This window comes from Taeniopygia guttata, chromosome 3, assembly GCF_048771995.1.
Source record: "Taeniopygia guttata chromosome 3, bTaeGut7.mat, whole genome shotgun sequence".
Lineage (NCBI taxonomy): Eukaryota > Metazoa > Chordata > Aves > Passeriformes > Estrildidae > Taeniopygia > Taeniopygia guttata.
The window spans coordinates 27,236,727-27,261,500 of record NC_133027.1 but is presented as its reverse complement, the minus strand read 5'-3'; the positions used below and the strand labels follow the sequence as shown (position 1 = coordinate 27,261,500).

At 35.6% G+C, this 24,774-nt stretch overlaps 1 protein-coding gene across 18 annotated transcripts in view; it reads left to right on the top strand.

The window, feature by feature from the left end:
* Positions 1-24,774, top strand: part of KHDRBS2 (KH RNA binding domain containing, signal transduction associated 2) — a 459,539-nt gene that overhangs the window by 153,303 nt on the left and 281,462 nt on the right. For all 18 annotated transcript variants that reach the window (XR_012054901.1, XR_012054900.1, XR_012054902.1 and 15 more), the window contains exon 4: positions 2,152-2,298. Coding sequence is in view for 2 of the 18 variants with exons in the window: in XM_072926493.1 (XP_072782594.1) it covers positions 2,152-2,298 (147 nt within the window). In the remaining 16 variants the exon portion in view is untranslated. The remainder of the gene's footprint in view (positions 1-2,151; positions 2,299-24,774) is intronic.

Sequence of the window (24,774 nt, the reverse complement as noted above, 5' to 3'; positions counted from 1 at the left end):
CCAGCAATCAACTAGGATGTATCTTTATAACTATTAAAGCTTAATTCTATGAAAAGTCCATACCAAATTTTTCCAGAATAAGTAATCAAATGTATGATTTTTTTTGTTTTCAGACAACTGGAAACATCTCATGATGGATTTTTATATTATGCTATGGTTCTTATGGAAATTTCAATGAGATTTCAGTGATAAGCTAAAATGACCAAGATAACTTAACTGTAAAAATTAAAATACTGAGACAATTATGTCTTATCTTAATTTTTCTAGTTTCAGTTGCAAACAAATATGTCAATTTTAAAATTTAAAAATAAAATAATAGTTCACATTTATTGAGTTACAATTTTATCATAATCTGCAAAATGTTGAATTAGCATGGAGACAGATCTTGGGGACTGGAGCTGCAGGATGTAACCTTTGTACATTCACTGGAAAATAAAAAAGTCCTTGAGGCTGGATCTTCTAACATAGATAAAAGAACTGAATACTTACTGTTAGGAGTATGCAGAATGCTATGCTAAGGTGCACAGCATTCTGCAAATGTTTTTTGTAGCAAGCAGTGGTGTAAATTAGTCAGTGCTGAAATGAGTAAACTTAATGCAGAATTAAATAAGCTAAATTGGTAAGAATTGTAATCTGTTCTTACAGTTTTTATATCTTAACTAAATGTTCATAAACTATTATTTTAGTATATACTAAAAAGCTGTAACCTCTTCACCATTTTCAAGCAAATTAGTTTACTTCTTTTTTTCTGTGATAATGTTTTCTGTAGATACGTATTTTCTTCCAAATTACATTTCTGAAAATATTTTTGAAGACTGAGAGTTCAACTCATAATTTCTTTAGCATTACTTATGGCTATCTTGTGTAGTAATGAACTACATTTTTCATTATGGTGTCATAGCAAGTACCATTAACATGATCACTATTCTATGTCTTTGATTTGTATGGAGCAGTAGCTACTACAAATGTGTTTTGCAATTTACATTTGCTATCTTAAAACTTTGTGTAAGGAAGTGGATTGACATTTGAGAACATTAACATAAAGTAGGATTATTATGCTTATTTTATAGCTAGAAAATTGGGACCCAAAGATGGTTGAGCTATATCTAGGTGTGGTGGTTCACCATCTGAGCTGTACACCACATTGAATAGGTACCCTGAACTGGGACTGAGGCTGAAACTCAGATTCACTGAGTACTGAGAGCAGCTCAGGGGCCCTTGCCACAAGAAGCACATGGATCTGTCAGGGCAAGTCCAGAGGAGGGCCATGAAGATGACCAGTGCTGGAGCCAGTCTGCTATGAAGAGAATTTAGGTTGCTCAGCCTGGAGAAGAGAAGGCTCAGGGTAAATTTATGGCACCTTTCAAGTACAGAACAAGGGCAAGAAAGAGGGACTTTGTGAAAAGGCACATAGTGAGGGGACAAGGAATAGTGGCTTTAAACTGAATGTGAGTAGGTTTTAGGTTAAACATTAGGAAAAGGTTCTTCACTATGGGTATGGTGAGACACTGGAGCAGTTTGACCAGAGAAGTTGTGGATGCACTATCCCTGGGATTGTTTAAGGCCAGGTTGGATGGGGCCCTGAGCAACCTGATTTAGTGGAAGCTGTCTGTTCATGGCAGGAGCACTGGAACTACGAAGTCTTTAGGTCCCTAAACACCCAAATTATCCTTTGATTCTGTGTCTCATATAAAAGTCCTAGGGCATATTTTTGTTTGGTGGTACTAAAATATACAGGCTGCAGATATTTATTGAAGAACCTAAAGAGTTTACTAAACAATAGTGTTCCAAAATGGTTAAATGCATCTTTATTTTATGGGTTTTTTTATTGTTAAGAGCTAAGAATCAGACAGATAAATGCAGCTTTTCCATTATGGATTTAATATGTCAGTACTTCCTTCTAGAGTATTTAGCATTTTTTCACTGTGCTGATTAAAATCTGGTTTAGATTATAATTATACTGGTTCTATCATTCAAACACTCAAAATTGATTTTTAAATCTTTAAGTGGCTTGAACTAGACTTTTATTTCTCAAAGGATTTAAAAGTTTGCTTATACTATGTCCTTCTGTCATGTTGTCTGTGAATGCTAAATCACTGCAAAATTAGTGGATTTCCAGTTATAAAAACCAAATCCACCCTTTCTTCGTAGGAGGAAGAACTAAGGAAAAGTGGAGAAGCCAAATACGCACACTTGAGTGATGAGCTCCATGTATTAATTGAAGTGTTTGCTCCACCTGGAGAGGCGTATTCTCGTATGAGTCATGCCTTGGAAGAAATAAAAAAATTCCTGGTTCCTGTAAGTCACTTGTAACATTCTTCTTGACAGGTTATAGTTTTGTTGCATTGAGTTTTAGACTAAGGGAAAAAACCCTTCATCCTGTTCTGTTGAACTTTTGTGTTTCATTTTTTTGTCCCAGGGAGATGCCAAACAGGCCATTAAGTGTCACAGTTGATGTCCTGATATATTTTCTACGTATTTTATTATTTCCATTTGTCAATGTGTTTTGCTTTCCTTTCTTCTTTTCTAGAGGAACTGGTAGATTACTTTTGTTTTCTGATTGCAGACATTAGTCATTTGTATGACAGTACACTTTCAAGATTTTTGAATATTTAAGTCTGTAAAAACATTTTAATGCATGTTACACTTTACCTAAATATCTTGCTAATGAAGTTAATGAATTTCTTGTGCAGCAAACAGCATGAGCAAAACATTCCTAAGATATTTCTGTTCACATTATGACTCAGACCACAGTCTGGCAATCTTCCATCAGCTAGGAGGGTACAGAAGTGTACTCTAAAGCTGTGAACTTTTTCATCTTGATTTATACTAAATATATCATTTTCAGAAATATTTACCTTCTTGTCTATTGATTTTTCTCAAGTTCTCTGAGAATTATTTTTTCCACATTGATAAGTGCATTCCATGCTATTTTCATACTTAAATTTATCTTAGAATTGGAGCATATGCATACTAAATATTAAGTGAAGTAGTACTAGAATGGTATGAATTGTTTTCTAAGGTCTGTTGTGAGAGTTCTTAGTACTCTAAAAATGTTCAGAACTTATATCCCTTAAACTGAATATGTTGAGAGCTTGTTTCTATTTTTGATTGAAAAAATAAAGTGTATGTTCAGGTCTCTTGATAATAATGAAAGTATTCAAAGAGTGCCTTTTTTAAATGAGTAATAGGAAGCCAAGAGAAGAGATGTTCAGGTGAGGCATATGAATACTTGCGTGGCAGAATTTCAACGCCTTTTTTGGTGTGGGCTTCTTGACGCAGGAAAAGAGGAATACGTTACAAATACAAAGTAAAATATTGAAGTAGACTATTTAAATGTTAAATTTTTAAGAGAAAATAATTTTTTTAAAGAACATTAAGTAGCTTAAGATTGTTAAAAATAAACATCTGAATATTCTAGCAATGAAGATGGCTCCTGGATTTTTAACATCCATCATGTGTTTTGTTCAGCCTGAGTGAATAAGGGAGAGAGACCAGTGTGTTTTCAGAGTAGTATTAAAATTTGTCATAATATTCAGCAACTGTGCAAGCATATATTTTGTGTGACACATTATTTATTTGTAAGGACTATATGTGTTTTCCAGCATAAGCATTATAGCTACACTGGAGGAGATATGAAAACAGATTCTTTGTTAGGACATTTTGAACATGGTTGACAGTGGCAGTAATAGACCCTGTCATAGAAGGCCGCCAAATTTGTCAGGCATGATTTGCCCTTAGTGAAGCTGAGTTAGCTGTCACCATTCTACTCCTCCTTTTACATGTGTCTTTGCAAAGCTTCCAGGAGGATTTGTTTCCATGATCTTTCTGACCTGAGGTGAGGCTGAAAGAATTGTAGTTTCCTGTGTCTTCCTTATTTCTCTTTTTGTAAGTTACTTTTCCCTTTTCCAGTCAGAGGGAACTTCAATGGACTGCCATGATGTCTCACATCTGATGGGTAGTGGCTTAGCCACCTCTTCAGCCCGTTCTGTCAGAACGAGCAGATGCATCTCGTCATGTCCCGTGGACTTGTGCACCTTCATGCTCCTTAGATATTCTTGAGCCTGATCCTCTCTTATACTGCGCAATTCTTCATTCCCCCAGTCCCCACCTTTGCCTTCTGCAGCCTGGGCAGTGTGGCTGGAGCACATGTCCATGAAGACCAGGGCAAAGGAGTTGTTGGTGACATCAGCCTTCTCCGTGTCCTGGGTAGTCAGGTTTCCCATTTGGCTTCCGAGAGGGCCCACATTTTCCCTAGTCTTCCCTTTATCACTGATGTACTTTTCCTGTTGTCATGGCCAATTTTAATTCTGTCAGGACTTCTCCTAACACAATCCCTGGCATCTTGGACAATTTCTGTATTCCTTCCAGGTTACCTGTTCTTGCATCCACCCTCTGTTGGCTTCCTTTCTGAGTTTGTCCAGGAGCTCCATGTTCATCCATATAAGCCTCCTGTCTTTTTTTCCTGACTTCCTCTTCATTCTGATGCTCATTCCTGAGCTTGGCAGAGGTGTTCCTTGAACATTAACCAGCCTTTTTGTGCCCCTCTTCCCTCCAGGGAATCATAATCACTCCAAACAAGTAAAAATTGTACTTTATGACTTGTTTATTAGTTTTATCCCCTCTGCTTCATTTCAGATTTACAAAGCAATTATTAACTGACTGGTTGCAACATGTTTCAAGGGTTTTTCACTCAGAAAGATTGCACTAGATAATTTCCTTTTTGTTCCCTATTTGCACCATCTCTTGAGTTTGTTTTATGATGTTTTGTTGTTTATAAGATTTAATTTATTGCAGCAATGAATATTGGGATTGCATGACAAGGATAAAACAGTAGAATAGAACAGTTTTATTTATACCAAATCGAGGATGTAATAAACTATTCAAATGAGTTTTCACATTGCGTATTAATTTTCTGAAGATTACATGAAATATTGCCTTCAGAAATTACACTGATCGTGTCAGTGAAATGGAATAATGTTTTTATACATTCTTCAGAAGTTTTAATGAGACTGAATTTTAAGATAGATGCCTAGAAAACATAATAAATGTAGATAAATGTAGAACAGTACTGAGAAAAAAATTTTGAACATTTATTAATCAAAGCAAAGTTTTCATTAACAGCTACTTTTGATTTAAATGTGATTACTTCTTTTTTGCCTTCAACCTTACTCAATAACAGGTATCCATATTTTTAGTAGTGAAGATTTTGCCTCCAAGCCAGAGGTAGAAACTGCTTTCTGTCCCACAAGTTAACACATTTCAAAGCTGCAGCTCAATCTCAGCTGGTATTTTGGGCTCCTTCCAGCAGGGGTTTCAGTGCATGACTGAATCCCAGTGTCTGCAGCTCTTGGCAGCTGACACATTTCCAAAGCCAAGCTGCTTCCTTTGCTGTCTGCAGCTTCCATTTTGCAAATGGCTTTAGGTCTGTGTGGGTGCTGCCAGCAGGACATTGCTAACTGGTTGTTAAGATTTATTCTGTAGCTGACTGCTGGTTCTTTGGTAGGTTTTATGCAAAATTAAGTCTTTGTGGGGTGTCATGTCCAATTACTAGCTAGATACTGCGCTTCATTTGGGGTTGATGTTTACTTAGTATGAAAATTGACATATAATTGAAATATGAAAAATCAAAAGACCTATGATTAAATAGGTAGGATTAATCTCAGAGCCTTGAAACACAATGCCTGCTCCATTATTCTTCTGTCAACCTTGTAAAAGTGAAAACCAGAATGTGTTCCCCAAGTCAAGGTTTTACATTAGGAATCACATTTGGAACTGATGCTAACATATTGGAATTATCCAGTATTAGCTATGTGGAAAATACAAACAGTAGGGATGCCTAGGATGAGGACATGTTTTTCAGAGTCACCTTTGTGGCCAACACAGATTTGATAAAATCCATAGATATCTGACAGCCAAGTACGTGTGATCCTGAACTGCCAGGAACCTAGGTCTGTGTGAGGAACCTAAGGGTGGTGTTGGATCTCAGTGCCTCAGAATGGGATGCAGGGTCAACAGTCTAGAAGGGGAGACTGGGGAGCAGGGGAAGGGGAGGAGAGCCTAGAAGCTTTTCAAGCTTTGAAATCTTCTGATTTTTAAAGGTTCATGACTATTAAATGCAGTCAAGTTTTTTCACTATTAATGACCAATGAAATTCTACATCACTCCTGTTACACAGGATTGTATAATTTTGATTTATACCCAAACATACAAATATATTTTCTGAACAAGCTCTTAATTTCCATATCGTAAGAAGCAATACTGTCCTTAGGAGTTCTGTGCTTTCTAACACATGCAAAATCTTTTTTCTGATTCACATTTTTATCCCTTTAAGCAAAGCATTTTTATGTGACATGGTTAGCATCCCTTGGGAGAATGAGAGAAGCAGATACTGATTTTACGTGTGAGTGCTCTGTAATAGGGAGCTATTATGTAGAGGGCAGATTGCAGCTGCGGTGACACAACCACTTTAAAAAGATTGTTTGCAACTGTGCAGTCAGATGATCAGAAATTGAACCAATTACCGCTTTAAAACCTCCTGTCCAATATATTTGCATACATTATCCTAGCCACTTGTATCTGCTTTAAATTGAGGCTTATTGGCACCACTCAAGGGCTGGGAATAAACACATGGTCCTGTAATGCAGTCCAGTTGATGGGCAATGACTGGGGATCATCTGCCTGTACAGTTTTCTGTGGGTGTTGATCAGATCAGATCAGATCAGATGCTGTTATTAGAAATCACTGTGGTGAGGCAAGAGGTGAATGCGGAATTTTATGTTGTTTTAATTCAGGCTACAATGTCTTCCAGACTTCCTTGTAAGTGCCTAAATATTTTACTGACTCTTTAGCTTCAATCCTTTTATCTCACCTTGCTCTATACCACTGATTAAAAGAATTTTCTTACTAGTCATTTAAGAATATTATCTGTCCTCACTGATCCAGCTAATTAAAGTGAAAAATCACTAAGGAAGAAGAGCTTTTCAGTGAAATAAAAATTTACTAATTTCACGCTGGAAGTTATATATGCCAGAACTATTTATGAAAAAATTGAGATCTATGGGAAATTTAAAGCAAACTTTGAGGCCAGTTTGTTTCACTGGGAACAATTAAAACATCTTAAAGTAGGGTTTAGTTCCTTGGAGGTCTTTCTCTGTCTAATATTGCAAAAAGAAATTATTTTACCTCAAGCATATATTTACTGTATATAGGAACTCCTATCTAGTACAGACCAAAGTTACAAATAATCTGTGTAAATACAGCACATGTGACAATTCTGTCAGTTTTAGGTATATGACATTTGTTTTGCACATTTTTTTTAAGTTATCTGAATTTCTTCTGTGCAACAGTATAATATGAAATCTCTATTTACATACCATTTCATACTCCATGGTTTTGTAATCTTATGTTTGTTTCTAAATAAGCTATAGTGTGGGTGGGAGGATGCCAGTGTTTTTTTTCCTCTTTCGAAGAAGGCAAAATATTTCCCGAAATATGATGCTGAGCAGCAGCACAGCTGCAGCATTAAAACTCATCTTTTATGCCTGTCAAAGAAAATAATTTACACTTGCACATACTTCAAAAATACTTGCAACAATAAATAATTAGTACAGTAATTATTTTAAAACAGTGCTAAGGAAAAATTTTAGCTGTTTTAGCTGTACTGGGTTCTTTTTTTCCCAGTGTGCAACATCTCTGTCAATTCCACACACAAGTTTTGATAATCAAGGAAATAAAATTCAGAGATTCTGTCAAGGCCTCAAATGTCATAGCACTTTAGCTCTTCACAGCTGTTTTGTTCCTAAACATTGCTTAACAAATCAAATTATTATGAGTACATTCAAACATCTGTGTACTCAAGAGAATCATTACAACTTGTGGATGTTGTTCTTGACTTTTCTTAGATGCAAGTTTTTAAACTGTAGTTTTTCCTGATAATGAATACTGTCTGATTGAGCAGCACTTGTGTTGTTTAAACCACTTACTTTAAGCTTGATGAAAATAATCCCAAATCTCCCCCTCAAAGTGAATGTTTAGGGGTGGAGATGTACACCAAAAATGTTTCAATTTTTCATTTGAAAATTAAACTCCATTATTTTTCAACTGACTGAATTTTTTATCTAGTTGTTGATATACAGTATAGACTACTGGTTCTTTCTGCTGTAACATTTTGTAAACAAAAATGTTTCAATTTTTAATTTGAAAATAAAACTATCATTTTTCAACTAACTAAATTTTTATATAGTTATTGATATACAGTATAGACTACTGGTTCTTTCTGCTGTAAAGCTACAAAATGGATAGCAATACAAAGAGCACATAATTAATCAAATGTCTTCATATTTGTGTCATGAAGTTGACATGCCAGAGTAACAGTATCTTTTTCCTAAGCTTAGTTCCCAGCTGCTTCAAGGCAATTTAGATACTTTGCCCCATCTTTTGTGGTTTAAGGGTTGATACTCCCACAATATACTCTTTAGATATTCCAAGACTTATTCTGTCTGTGAAAGCAATTCCTCGGTGATCTCTTTCTGACACATGAAGGAATCAATAGAAGAGGCTCAGCCTTACTGCCAGAGCCAGCCCTTTCAGATGAACCAGAGACATGAACCTGAGCAGGGCTTTCACACTGACCATTAAACTGAGAATGCTCTTGAGATGTCGCTGTAGTTTAAAGAGATACTTACAACTTGCTTGGTGAGTCTATATTCATCAGCAATTTCAGGCTTGTCTTGCTTCTTCCTTTTCCTAGGGCAGATTTTTCACCAGTGGCACATCAGAAGAAATTATTTTGGTGCAGGTGATAACATTCATGCAGAAGAATTTAAATCCCACAGTATTGCTTCTGGTTTCTTAATTGCTGGTCTGTAATATGTAGCAAAAAGTTTGCTGTGGTATCGCACATTAGACTGTTCACCTTAGCAAGACCACCAGATCCTCCTGCACATGTGGCATTTCATTTAAAGCTCTGTGTGTGAATATGAATTTGGTCAATCAACTAAACAATAAAAGTTGTTTGTTTGACCCAGTGAAGAGTCTTCAGCTTTATGGTTTGAAAATAGTTCTGTTCTATTCTGTATAAAAATAGGTATGGAAAGTATATTTAAAACAAGTGGTTTGCATGCAAGGAATTACTTTGTAATCAAATGTGCAAGATATTGTTGAGTGTTCCCATTGCATATATTAGTATCTTTTTTTATTTCCCAGACATAAATATGAGGAAAGAAAAGGGCAATATCTGGTATAAAAAAATAAGACTGAAAGCAAGGAGATGAGTTACTTATTTTGGCTCCTTCAAGGAATTGGTTTTTGGCTAAACCAGGTTACTTTAACTTGCAGGTACTTATCTCTGTTTCACATATATCAGCAAAGTGACAATCAGATTATTAAGCTTTAACTCATTTGTGAAAGTACACTTAAATAAATAAAAATGTTTGCACTGTCATTCACATTGAAAACCATACTGCAGATCCTACAGTGTGTTGGGAATTGTTTTGATTTTCTTTATTTATTTTTAAAAACAAACAGAAGAAAAAAATATTTTGGTGGTGTTAGTACATTTTTTTTTAATGTAGCCAAAGTCAGTGTAGTCAATTCTGAAGATGCTGAGTTATGATCACTTAGGAAAGCAGGAAGAAAATGCAAAAATGCAGCTTTTACTCCCTTCCCTGAGTTTATCAAAGGCTTTTCTTTGAACCTTAGTTAAGCTTTTGGCCTCAGAAAAACTTAAGATTGAGATGAGTTTGACATTTCAGTTATGCACTGAGTGTTAAAAAAACCAAACTAGATTCCACGTCCTCTTGTTTGTTTTAAAGCAGTTTCTTAAGAGTTAGTAAGTGACCTCATCTTCATAGATGGTTAAAAGCAGAGGATAATTTCACACCCGTCCTCACTCCTCTGTTCTGGATTTGTTTCTTTTCTAGCCCCCAACTTTTATTGCAAAGAAGCAGATGTGGCTCTGGTTTGCTGTTACATAATTCTGACTATCTTTTTCTCTCATCCTTAGCTTATCTCTTTCATTTTCTTGTTGGGCTGGGATGGCCAGGATGGCAGAGAGTAGCTCATCTGGGTAGTCAAGAAGAATTCCAGTAATGGAATGGATTTTCTGTTGTTTTGTGGTTCAGTGTCAGGGCTTTATCTATTGCTATTCCCCATTCATCCTGCTTGCACGGATTTGGTGATTTTTTAATGGCATTTGTAAAAAATCCAGGACATTTTTCTTGAATGATAATAACTAATAAGGAGCTATTTACTTTCAGTATTTTGACACTTACCAATACTTCAGTTTAATTATTTTCATAGCATTACTTTGCATTTATCATCACTCGATTTTTTTCTGCCCATTTTATTTCTAGTAATAGAGTATAATGAAACCTTTCAGCAATTCTTCACAATAACCTTTAGATTTTATTGCTTTGAATAATTTAATTGAAATACTATCACTTCACTATTCGAGATTTTTAATAACATTTATAAATATGATGAGCAGACCAGATTTTTTAATCACTCAATAAATTCTTCCCCTCAGAAAACAGAAAATTACAATAACAGTCCAACTATTTTTAATATTCTTTCTCCTGCAACCAAGAGAGAATTACTAATCAACAAGGTGTTCTGCTTTAGCATTTGACAGCTTTTGGTCTGGCAGATGAGAATTTTTATCTCCATGGATGGAGATGTTTGAAAATGGATGTCTCATTTGCTGTGTGCCAAGCTATATGACATAAACTTGTTCAGAAATAATCTGCATGAAGGATAAAAATGCATTAATCCACAGAATGTACCTCTCCAAACCAGTAATATTTGCCTGTATATATTCAACATGTGCAAACATGAGGGTTTAGTAAGTAAAGGATACACATTTGTATATATATATTCCTGATGTTTTGAAAGGTTTTAAGTCTCCTAATGGCAAGAAATAATATGGCAAGACTTCATTGACATGAGATTTTTAAAAGAAAAAATAAATCTAAATAATAAGTTGTGAAGAAAAGATTGGTGGTTGACTATGAAAATATCAACATTAAAAGACACCAAGCTTAGTTTAATATGGTTTTGGTTCAATCTGAGCAATGAAGAGTTGGCAGAAAACTTAGGAGCAATGACTGTGTAAAAATCAGGAAAGATAGAAAAGACAGATTAATGACAATCAAGTTTATAAATTAAAAATTCCGTATTTAATTGAACAGTTGTGAAGGAAATATTTGGGAGCAATGCAGTGATAATACAAATGAGTTCAAGGAACATGGTAGAAATAAAAGGAATCCTAAAAAGATACAGATTTGAATTTGAATCCCTGGAGATTGTAGCATTATTAGTCATGAATGATGCAGAATGTTTAGGCAGGATGTTTCCATGAATATTGGTTGTGTAACTGGAAAAATAAAGTGTGGTATACTTGTGTTTTACCAAAATGATGGAATACTTTGCAGTTGCTAGTATAGTAATGTTCATTTTAGGAAAAAAAAATCAGGAATGTAGAGAAGAGTCATATTGCACTGGTCTAAGAGCAGCAGTGCTGCTTTCTAGTGGCATATTTTTCATGCTTTGTGTTTCATGTTTGGATTTTGGTTGTTATGTAGGGGGGGGATTCTCAGTCTGAAGCTTTTGTGAATACTAGATAGTCACCACTTAGTTTCTTGATTTTTTTTTTTTTTTTTTTTGCTTACCTTATGTGGACATTTGCTTTTCCATAAGGGCATGTACAATATCTTCCTCCCAGTGTGGATGAGCACTTCCATGAATTTGGGAAGGATTGACTGTTTTAGGACTACAAGACATCTGTCAGATACAGCTGGAGTGGACCAATGAGTCAGAAGTTAATTATGTTGGAATGACAAGCAGTGGAATAAAAATGTGGTCAGGGGAAAAAAAAAACTTGCAGTAGCAGCATGACTCTACAGTGACTGTGCCATGACCAGCCTTGCAGGAGTCCTTCACTGAATAGCTGGGAAAGTTTGTAGCATATTAAAAAAAAAAATAGAGAGAAGATAATCTAACCAATACTTTGGTATTCTTATATCATGATGAAAAATGAGTCAACAAATCTCAGTTCCAGTTCAGTGAGAGTTTGTTGATAAAAATGTGTTAGTGACATTAAATTCCATTAAACATCTATCCATATGTATGATGTGACAGGGCTCAAACCTTCTTAGTAAGAACATTTCTCTAAATATATGTGTCTGTAGCAATTTTCTTAAGGAGTAGATGTGTGAAACTTCTTTGTCGGTCAAACCTACTTTGTGTATCAAATTTTCAAGATGGAGATTTGCATCTTGATAATAAATTATTTCATTCCAACACAGCAGGTTGTTTTGGGTGGGACCTACCAGAGGTGGTGTGATACTTAGACCCTGTAGCAAAATCTGTCGCCATTTACCAGATGAAGAGACTTCGGTGTGAGAGTGGTATCTCTCTCAAAGTACATTCCCAGCCACCAGCATACAAAAAATGCTGATAATTAGGATGCATTTTATAACCTGCCTGCCTTCTAAGTGTACACACTTCACTTTGGAAACGTCAAGGTGAGAGACAAACCTTCAGATAAACTGTGTCAAACTGGAAAAGGATTTTATAGGAGAGAAGGCATTCTGGAGCTGCCCTTATGTCCTTGACTGCAAAGGGAAACTGTTTGTGACTTGGATTAAAACAGAAGAAAATTCTCATAGGTACGTGAGTCTTTTTTTGAAAGAAAGTTTATACAAGGCATAATCTTTCTGAAGAGTCATATGATGACTCTAGAGATTAGTGATCAAGTCTGTTCAGAGCTGACTGAAGGTTATTATGCAGAAGGAGTGAGACAGTCCCAAGGCTGTAAATGGGATGCAGCTGGGAATGATGACACAGAATATCACTAGCTAGTAGGGACAGGAGCTCATTCAGAGGGGAAGGCCGAGGATAGATGCAGGAGTCAACAAAAACATGCTTAAGAAGAAATAACTCATGCTGCATATTCAAGTTACTTGAGTACAGTTACTACCTACCTCCGTGCTTGCATTTTCTCTCAGCTGTTTGAAAACTCTTGGATGCACACAGTTTTTTTTTCACTTCTTACTTACTAAACACAGAAAGACATTTGGGGTCTCTCCTTTTGACATGCTAGAACAAGGTTTGTGTCTGTTGGATATCAACTCAACTACTGCGTTATTTCCATGTTGGCATAACTTGTGAATGACCCAATGAGTAACAACTCAGTTACAGTGCTGTTGAAAAATCTGAGCTTTTAGAGCCAGATTGGAGGAAGTGAGAAATTCTTGAAAGCAGACAAGCTCAGCAGGATCTGTGTCTATTTCTGATTGAGGTGCATACTTAGAGTTTCTGTTTATAATGAATACTTACCATGCAGTTAAGCCTGAGGAGATCAGTACAAGAAGAAACTGAAAACAATGGAGAAGTCCTTGGTTTTCAGAATTTTCCTTTGATTGTTGATTTACTTCTATGAATGCTGTTAAAATGCAGAAATAAAGCACTGAACAGTAGTTAAACCTGGTCTCTAAGATTCTGATTAGACACAATGAATAGATGTATACTGTCCAAGAGCTGTCAGTGGAACAACCCCAGGCAAAAGCTGATGATTTTTCTCAACCAATATGGACTTCAAAAGGCCAGGGAGAACTTTACAGAGGGAAAAAAAAAGGGTCACTTTTAGAGTAGCTTTTAATTGTTTTCATTATTTGCTTTACATTGTTATTACTTTTGAGGAAGTGAACAAATAACACCTTGTTCTAAGGACACGTTCCTGAGTTGTTTAAATCTGGTCATGAGTCCCTGGCCTGTAGGATTTCCTTAGGTGCCAAACACACATGGGCCACTGAGTTAAAACAGACAGAGAATAGCAACCAAGAGCTGTAAAATAACTGTAGTTACAGGGGGTTTGGGAAACCAGAGCTATTATCTCAGAAGGGCTAAGAAAATTTCCTCAGTGTCACAAAAGGGAATTGCATGTGTCACTTCATGGTAAATCACAGGATAAATGACTGTTATCTCTTCCCAGTCATTGCTCTTAAACTGATCAATTATAAATCAGTGAAAGAAACCAATGCTAAATTAAACAAAGATTTTGCTCTGATTTTGATTGAGATTTCTTTTCTGCCTATAAACACATCAGAAAAACAGATTGTGCCTTGGTGATTGGCTGGTCTACACTTGTATTTTGCTTTGAAAAGGCCTGAACAGATTTGTGTGAGTCTGTAAAATGAGCTGCATCCAGAGGAGTTTGCATACCAGACTGAAGGCAGGTTCAGTTAAAGACAGAGGTGATAGAAAGCTATGAAAAAAATATTTGTTCTGGGAATGGGAATCCTTACAGTCTGCTTGACTACCACATATTGTGTGGTACAGTGGGTGATTCGTGTCATACGATGGGATGAGTCCCTGATGTGCTATTGCATATCTGCACAAGAGTGTGTTTCTTTTATCTCCATCTGTCTCCTAAACAGGGTGAATATGTCACAGTATGTTTAAAGCAATCTTTAATTTGGTTAATCAGTCTTCACTCAGAGCTCAACTTTGTGCATGGTCAGAAATCATACTTTCTGCTGGATTGCAAAAGCCTGATTTGTTTTGTAGTGCAATCATGTACTGCAATATCACTTAAAAATAATTCCTTCTGTGTCACATTTCAAACTAACAGCTGAGTCATAGCCTTAATATTAAAATCGGAAACAAACAAAATCTGAATGTATCTCATTTTCTGCTTAACCCTAGTCTGTTTTTTTTTTAATTACCATAATTGAAGGCTATTTATATAGTATATCAATTAAATCTCAACTTGTACTTCAGCTCTTTAATAATTTCTGGGCTAGAAGTGATTTTATGTGGTTTAAGGCCAGCAGGAACAGAGAATCTACGTCGATTTTGTGTATATTATGGTATTTTTTATAGTGTATGTATTGAGTTTCATATAATGATATATATCTCTGTACTTGCTAAGAAGTATATTGCTGTAATACAGTGTGGTCTATTATTTTATAATGTTGGCCAGCTAGATTTCTTCCAGCTACTCTTACACCAAGACCACCAATTTTAGTTGTGCATCCTGCTCTTAGGTTATCTGGCTGCTCTGTACAATTGCTGTGATACTGCCTGGCACCCAGAGCAGGTGAGGAAAGCTACCTGAATGAGCAGCTGAGGACTTTGATGTATGGAAAAATCAATATTTCCAACCAAGTCTGGTTAGAGACTGAGAATCAGGAAAGGAGGAAAATCCCTTTTTGTTACTAAACCTGGCAGTTTTCATGCTGTGTACAGGGATAAAGCATTATGTAATGCACCTAAAAGGTTTTTCTCTACTGACATAAACTGACTGGTGTTCTGTCTCTAAGGATAGCAGGTTTCTTATGGCTCACAAGTATTTCTAGGGAAAGTAGTTACAAGGGTGGGAAAGAATGCATCTACCCAGTATTGTATTAGGGTCAGAAAAAATTCTTGACCCTTCTAAGCGACTTACACACTTCCTATTTAGGTATGTATGGAGCATGATGAAATAATCTAGGTAGTTCTGTATCCACAGAACTTGCAAAGAGAAAATCAAGACAGGACTTGTAAATTCACAAATTCTCAAAATGGAAGTTTGACTATTTCCTTCCAGGCAGTAGTATTTCTCCTAAAAACTGTACTAAATATGTGTTTCAGAAAGATATCAAATCTCACTTCAAGTGCTCCAGATGATGTGGAATTCATAATCTGCCTGCTTAGCTTTAGTTATCCTCACTGGAAGGAAATGTTATTTGTTTTCCAAGCTGATAGTTTTGGTCCTATATTCAGGATTTAGTTGTTAGTCCTGTGTCTTTCCCATATTAAAAGCACCTTCTCCTCTTACAGCTAGTGGTTCTCCTTTGGGTCTCCAGAGTGAGAATGTCAAAGAAATTAGATGTTTCCTCAAACATGTTCTTGGGTAAACAGAATGTTGTTAATAAGCCTCATTTCACAAGACCTTCTTTTTTCTTTTCCTATTTGACTGCCCTCTCAACTCTTGAATCCTGACCTGTTGTCAGAAGAGCCACATAGAGTTGTGACAGTAATCTAGTCCTCACATTTTTAACACCCACTAGTTTAAAAAGCAGTACAATAAAAAAGAATTTTATATAATTTTCCAAATAGTTAGTAAGAATATTGAATATTGTTGAGCCAGAAAGTGATTTCTGAGGTCATTGCTTTGCAATTTTATATCCCTAAATAAACACCCCCGGGAAAATTATACCACAATACCAGTTTGCAAATCATTCAGTATAGTCCCTGGTGATTTATTATAGGGTTTAAACCTAGCCATTAACTGATAAAAAAGTTCAGGTGAGGTGCCTGATCTGGAAATGATAACAAAGTGTAGAAATTGTCTCATGTCTCATTCTATTAGAGAGGTAATTTTTTCTATCTGCAAAAACCTCCATTTTCAATGCAAATACAGAGCAAGAACATGAGTTAAATTTCTGTCTCACTGTTTTCTGTAACAGTCTTTACGATTTCATCTAGAGACATGTCCCTGGCCTATTTTTTGGAATGTGTTAGAGGAGAATTGAAGGGAGCAATCATACTGTTATTACCAAGTTGCCCTTAATTGTACTGATCACTGTCATTTCACTGAAGTGTTTTGCTTTCATAATCAGTCACCCACATTAAGGGAGAATACTTGGACATCCTGTATTACTACATATATCCTTGTTACTGTCATTTTTACATTGTTTTTGTTTGAAATATGCATTTAACCAAAATAGTCTATTTCCCAGTGCCACTTTTTTAATGTCTCTGGCCTTTGGGTTATGAGGGTAGCCTGTAGGATGCTCCTCAACAGCAAATAAAACCTGGCCTCTTTTAGAAACAGTGTAGGTTTTTTGCAGTTACATGTTATGATATCTAGCAGACATCCCCAAGAGAAAGTCAGTCCCATTATACATATTTTTCTTCCTATGTAGTAAGAGCAGAAGGAATATTTTGTTTTCTTGCACAGTTAAAATAGTCTGTGACACGTGCGCACTAATACTCCATCATTTGTGAGAATAAAGCTTTAATTCCTGTTATCCAAGAAGCTGATTCTACTCCTGCGAGCGTTGTCCTTGCAGTAAATGATCATCTTGCTATCTCCTCTTCCCCCTAGAGATAGTGCTTAAAAAAGGGTCTTTTCTGCTATTTTTTGTGGATACTTTTACACAGTGTGCCAGTTCCTATATCCTACCAGTGAGTTCTCTCTTAGCTCCTCTAAGCTGGTATTTGTCCCATCTGTTGATGAGACCACATATAAAGGAGAAAAGAATGGAGAAAATAAAAACAGCAGAATGGGAAAGTTAAAGAAAACCAAGGGGAATAAATTATGAAAATTAAATTAATTTAAATGAATTAACAAAAACTTATGAATAGTGGTGGAAAGATTATATCCATGGTTGCAGCATCTATGAGAATTTTAGATGCCTTGAATTTTTTCTGAAATTTGCATTTTCAGAAAAAATAGGTTTTAAATTAAGAGTACCATAAATATTTCTATTATTATAGTTATTAAAAATTAATTCCAAAGTGTGTGAAAAAACAATTTTATATTGTTTATTTTTGTACTTTTCATTTTAAATTTGATGGAAGCATTTTTTAGGAGGACATATACAATAACTGGTAAATGCTGTGTAAAAGTTGCACATTGACATTGATATATTGATGTACATGTACTTTATTTCAAAGAGAAATAATGATTAATTATTACAGCATGTTAAAATTTTTGATAAAATATTAATAACTTTAATTTTGCAGAGATTGACAGCCCAGCTGGAGTTGGATTTCCCACTTGAATTTTTGCTCAGTGCAAAGTAGAAAATACCAGATGACTCAGAGAAAAAATTTACTAAATTTAATTTTTTATTTCTTTCAGTAGATATCAATATTAAATGGTTTTGGAGAACAGGAGATGAACTCTCTTGTTAGTGTGCCTAACTTTGTTAGACTGCTGGGACTGCTTCAGCTGGGACTCCTGCTCCTGGGAATGATAGTTTGATTACAAAATCTTTTCAGAAGTTCACTGGTCATCTTTGTTGTGCTTTATATATGTTTATTCTTGCTCAGACCTTCAGCAGGGGTCTTTTACTTCTTAATGAAGTATTACTACATTTTTGCAACAGTTATTTTGACTTCTTTGTTGAGCCTGGGGAAAATAGTAAGAAAATTAGGCAATTCTTAGGAATATAGTGCAGTTTAAAGCTACCTGGTAATACTTGCAGTGTGTGGGAGGTAAGTTAAACTGGAGAAGAAGGCAAATAACTAAATGACATTTTTACCTAGGATCATACCAAAATTTTTGTTGCAGATGGTTAAGTGCAGAGTTCCACTGGGTACAACTTCCTCCAGTAGCAGTGTTCAGAGCCTGAAGGGCAGAATCCTGAAGGGATTGTGCTGCAGGGAAATACAATACTTCTTTCATTTGTGTTGGATCTTTGCCATGAGCTGTGTATAGCAGGAAAGGGTTTTGTGTGTATGAATAAGAAATAAAGGTGTGTGTTCATGGGCAGATGTCATAGCACTGATAAACAGCTCAGAAGTGAGGGCTCTTTTACAATAATTTCATCATGCTTTGAAGAGCTCTAACCGTGATCAGAGGAGCAGTCATTATAAAGAATAGATGTGCAGATGGAGACAAGATCCCCTGCCAGGCTTTAGGAATCTTACCTTATCTTAGGCCTGAGATATTTTAGTGGAGTTGTTGAATGTTTTAGTTACTTGTTGAATTAAAAGCAGAGAAGTAATTTATTTTCTTCAAGGTTAAGTTAGAAAAGATGGAGCTTGATATTGCCATTAAGCAATTTTAATAAAAAGCACTCATTTTTCTTGTTGCTTTAATAGGGTTTTAAGTATATTCTCCTTTTGTAAAATTGCCAATTGAATTTAAACATTGTAAAGCCATAAATATAAATTACTGAACAACTGAACAGTCTCTTTATCAGTTAGAAAGCTTGATTTAGAGATTATATCCTCAGGAAGTATCTGAGAATTCTGCTTATGACATTTCATTTTCATGAAGTTTGTGTCCCTGGGGTTTGGAAAAGATTCCTATTTCCTCCCTTCCTCCAAAGAAATAAGGTACTTTATATGAAAGCAAATATAAATCTGTCCCCACATACATGTCCCACTGAACTCCACCACGGTCTGTATGAATTCTTTTAAAAATACTTAGAGCTTGAACTGGTGGAGCCAGACAATGGCATACTAATACATTGACCCAAATTGTAGGACTGCACTTACTAAAGAGATGTAGAAAACATCTTGTAGACCATGGCTGGTCAGTACAGAATTGTCCAAATTAAATTAGTGTTTTAAAAATAATATCTCCCTTCATGTACAGGGATGTGTACAGATGTCAGTATTGTAAGATTTTGTATCAGCAGTGGGTTATTAGTGAATCAAATTAAAGATTATCTGTTTAACTAGAGTCTAAATGATTAAATATTTAACATTTACTCTGTATAATTTCATTACTTTCTTCATTGTGATACATGCACATTGCAGTGCATCAGATAGTTGATGATTTTCTTTACTGTTTTTCTCTTTGACTTCCAATTGTTAGTTCTCAAGCTCCAAGAAAAGCTGGAATTTATACTAACACTTATCTAACTTGCCATTAAATCTTTATCTTTTTTTTTATTACTTTAAATAAAGCATTCTACTCTGATATAGTCAGGGGAAAATTATACAAAATTTATTTTTCACCTATTTTCTTAAATAAATAAGGCTAATGCAGCTGCAACATCTATGTGTCAGAAACTTTGAAATAAAAAAAAAATCAGTTGAAGGAGTACAGATTGTAAAGATGTCTTAAAGCTATATGAAAACTCTTTTCTTGGTCAAGGGAGCCTCAAAATACTATTTTCCTCAAGGAAAAGCAAAACTTTAACTTTTGGAGATGAACATTCCATTTTGTGCATTCGAGCTGTCCCAGATACCATTGTGTAGTGGTAATAAATTCCTTATGCTGCCTTATGATCCAAATAGTTGAGGCACTTGAGTCAGGCTTGCAGTACAGAAGTGTGCTGGGTAGGACAGGGGCTGGTGACTGGGAAGGATCCCAAACACAGGAGCCAGTGAACTGGGAAAGGAACTGAACAGGAAACTGAGACCAAGGGTCTGGGACTGTGCTCTTGGGGCTTTTATGGTGGAGAAACTTCAACAGTAAAGTATTTCAGCACCAAGGAAAAAAATTTTGGTCTCTTATTTTCTATTATGTAGTTGAAACACATTTGGAGAAAAAGTAGCACTTCCAATTTCCTTAAAAGTTCTACCATGATGACTTCTTGAATAGAGAGAACTTTTGAGTGAGGCTTAATATGTAGATGGGGGCTTTAAAAGCATTTTGGTTTACTGATTTTGGACAGGCACAGGTCTTTTGAGGAAAGAAAGGCTGTTATTAGCCTCTGAGCCTCACAGACCACTTAACTGCCTGCAGGCGTACCAATTAAGTAGAATTATCATCCCAATTAACCATTGTCCCTTGCCAGTCAAAACTCATTTGGTTTAATTTGGCTGCCTAGGAAAAGTCCTAATTAACCAAATTTCTTAATTATCTATGTCCTGATTAAGTGAAGTGTAGCCTTCATTAATAAAGGATCATTTTCATTTTGTTACTTAAATAATTTTCAAAAAAAATTACGGTTTATGGGTAGCATTCTCAGGTAGTGAATGTGCAGATCTGGGTTTTTGTACTAGTAGGTGCAGACTTAAAAGTCAGTTGAGCTACTGAAATAAGTAATTTCTGCAGGACTTGCCAAGAAAATGTTATTTATAAAGAAAGGCAACAAAGGTGTGTGTCCTGTTTTGGGCTGAAGATTTCATTGAGGTGTGACGCAGTCATGTACTGTGACTGGTGAAATCTGCCATTGCTTCTTGATCTCAAAAGATCTTTGCAGAGTCTCGTGAGCTGAGAGTGGGGCCAGATTTTTTAATCTATTTGGACACAGAGTTATGCACAGAATGTATCTGAAGAAGTGTGATCTCTGCCACAAAAAACACATTCAGGTTATATTCAGCACTTAGTCACTTTGCTGGTTGCTTCAAAGAAAGATTTAGTTTGTTGACTTCTCTGTGTCTGTGCTCCTGGTCTGTGACCTGCTAGGAAGCATGAAACTGAGCTGCCTCCAAGTCGTGTGTGACCCTGATACTTCACATCATATAAGTTAAACAAGATGATGGAAGTTGTTGGGAGGTGGACGGGAGCACTTGAAGTTAAAAGCCTAAGAAAGCTCATTCATTTTATTAATTATACTGTGAGTAGAGTTGCCTTTGTAATGTTATGTAGCTGAGTCTAGTAATTAATAAGGTTATAATGACTTCCATCCAAGAATCTCAAATCTTGACTACACAGGAACATTTAGGAAAGGAGATAGAAGCGCATCAGTTACAGGTAGAGAGCCAAGTTCTTCTGTAGATGTGTTCTAAATCAGGAATAATGTATCTGAATACAATTCTGCAACCAGATCTTTTCTGTGCCTTGTAGCATCTTAAATGATTTGCCTGAACTCCCTTACACTTCCTTGTCAAAAAATGTTGAGACCCTTTCTGGAGCCTCATATGACTTGTTACCCTCACTTACTTACTGGGCACAGGTTTAAAATCAAGCAAACTTGGTTTTCAGTTGTGAACAGGATATTGCAGGAATTCATCCTGCTCACTGATTTGGCAGAGGTATGACCTAAATGTGCATAGACAGAGTTTTCTGTGATACAGAGGTTTTCATAGTGGCTGTTCATAATCACATATGCCATTCATATGTTGTTCACAACAACCAGGTTTCCAAAATCACCTCAGGACAAAGCACCTTCCACTTTCATTCCCAGATGTGTGTGATGGGTTCCAGGAGCCTTGCCTGGTGGAAGGAGCTCTCATGGATGCCTGATTGAGCTGTACTTCTTTCAGCAACTTTCATCATTCCACTTTTTGAATCAAATTTTTTAGCATCTTCTTTTATGGCAATCAGTCCATGACCAAGCTGAGAGGAGTCAGTATCAAGAGCCCCATACAGAAGGAATAATCTCCACACTAACACAGAAAAAAGCTAATCAATTCTAAAATATTAAAAACATCACAACAACAAAGAGATGTTATTGTGCAAAACTGATAACCAAAATGTCTAAGTACGCAGACTCACAAAAAAAGAAAAGAAAAGCCTTTTTAATCTTTTCTGGATGGCTTAGGTATCTCTATTTATGTTTAAATCAGATAAAAGCTGTAGTGAAAGTGGAAAGAAAATGTCAGTAGCTTGATTACTTTCACAGTTTTTACTGTGAGAGATATTAAAAACATCAACAATAAATGGTATCATAAGAGGTTTCTGATAAGTTACAATATTGTCAAGCCAGCTGGGAATAAAAAAACTTGGAAATGTTTCCCAAGTGAAAACTTTTTCTGTCAAAACAAAGTTTTCATTTTCTGTCTTTTATGCTGTGACTTTTATGTTAAATGTGTTTGGGATATATTGAGGAAGGCAATATTAAAAAATATATAATTCTCTAGTGTAGTCCTTCAGCACTGTCACGTAATTTGAAAACAGCTGAGGCACACTCTTGTCACTCTCGTCAAGCTGAGATAAAGTATTTTCATTCATGTTTGTTCTTGAGGTTTGCTAGCTCTCAAGATTTGCTTAAGTTTTTCAGTTTCTCAGACCCTCGATGACTTACAAATTCCAAATTGCAAATCCGCACACTTTGGTCAAGGATTCTGGATTTGACATGTATCATTGTCAGAAGTGAGGTATCAATGTTCAGCTCATATTTGCCTTTGTATATTTTGAAGATAAATGAAGTAAAATAGGTTTTACTTAATTTTCTGTTAACTGAATGTTGTATAGTTATATTGATGACAGTGCTTGAAAGTGTCAATACCAAAAGACAAAATTGCAAGGCCAGAATTTCAGGAATTAAGCTGGCAAGGATTAGCCAGGTACCCATGTCTTTTTCAATGTAGTTTCTGCAAGTAAATTGTGCAAGGCAATTTAAAATAGAAATGTTTATTTTGGCTGTGAACACATAATCACGAAAAAAACCCCAATGCCAAATTTTACTGATTAATTGCTTTTTGTATTCAAGGCCAATGCAAAGTTTACTTTTGTTCATATGGAAAAGTGTAGAAATACAGTATTTTGCAACTTCTTCTTTCTTCTCACTGCTACGTAGGCTCTTAGAACACATCAGTGTTCCTAATAATTGAGCTCATTGCAAAAAAGTCAAGGGAAGTAGTAGAAAAGCCTTTGAAGGATGAAGCATAATGCTTGAAATGGAAACTAGTGAAGGCAGGATAGGGAGTTTCAGTGCTCAAAAAGGAAAGCCTCCTAGAAAGCTGGAGTTTTTCCCTGATTTTAATTGCTCTGAATTTTTTTCCTTTGAGTAGTACCATCAATAGGAAACCACTCGGCATGCAAACATGCCAATTATAACTTTGTGAGATTTAACTGTAGAAGTGCAGTGCAGGTAATCTCTCTCCCCAGGCCAATGCTTACTGTTCTTTTGAAAAAAAAATCAGTTTGTCTTGTAAAAGAACTATAAAAATAGTATATGGCAAGATCCAAATTACAGATACTAAATTTACTGTAATGTTTTTGTCTATGGCTTGTGAAAATGCTGCTACATTGAAGTAGGAAAAGAAATGGAAGTTAAAAGTGATTGCTATGCTCAGTTACAAGCAGTACTGTTCTGAATTTTTGTCAACATCATGAAGAAATAAGCCAGTCCAGATTTCAGCAGAGAGTTATTAATGACGACTCCAAATTGACTATGACCTTATCCCATTTTTAATCCACAGATACTATGTGCCTTAGTGTGTTTCTGTGAAGAAAAGTTTCAGAAATTCCCCACCTGTTGAGTATAATATTTTCTTTCACCTGTTCAGCCTCACTCTTGCTAGCTTAATGGACTGCCAGCTGCTACTTGGTTTGGGGGTGTGGAAAGTGGTGGGGTGAGGTTGTATTACAGTACCTTATTCAGGATATATGTGGTCAAATTACTGCATTATTTTTGTAAACGTCTGCCTTTTCCTTTTCCATATTTATTGTGTACTTTTCTAAAAATATATTAATGTTTGTTTTAGAAATTTTATATTTATATACAATTCTTAAATCTTGCATTTAAAACTACAGGAGAACATACAGAAGTCATCCTAAACATTTTTTTTACAATGTTGTCAAAACACTGTTGGCAGCTGTGAAATCCCCTGAGGAATGCTGAGTCAAGTAATTGTGAGGTGAACTCACAATTCAGCTGTAGGGATATGCAGTCCCCGCTTGTCAGTGAGTAACTTTACTCTATTCTCTGCCAATTCTTAAATACATTTTAATTCATTAACCATATTCATAGTTATTAAGCTACTTAGACAAAATTTTTAAAAAATCTAATTTCTTTTTTATCATTTTAAAATGACAGATATGAACTCGTATTGTGTAGCTGCACCACACTGGGAGATGATGATCCCCAGTTGCTCATAGAGAACTGTGAGAGTTATGTAGTAATCTGGAAATACAGATAGATATTTCATTATTCTACTTGTATTTCAAGCTTAGAAAAACTGAAAATATTCCCCAAATGAAAAGAAAAAAAAACTCTAACAAGATGATGAAGCCAGGAATTTTGGCAGGCTGACCCTTCCGCTCTGGCCTCATTTATATAAAAAATCATCAAAGCATAAACCAAAGTACGGGAATTCTCTTGTCAAGGAATTTTAAAAAAATTTAATTTCTTAGAATTAACATTTAGCTAAGGTTGTTAAACATTTTAATCCTTAGAATAAAACACATATTCCGAGAGTGGTCCTCAGCTTAGG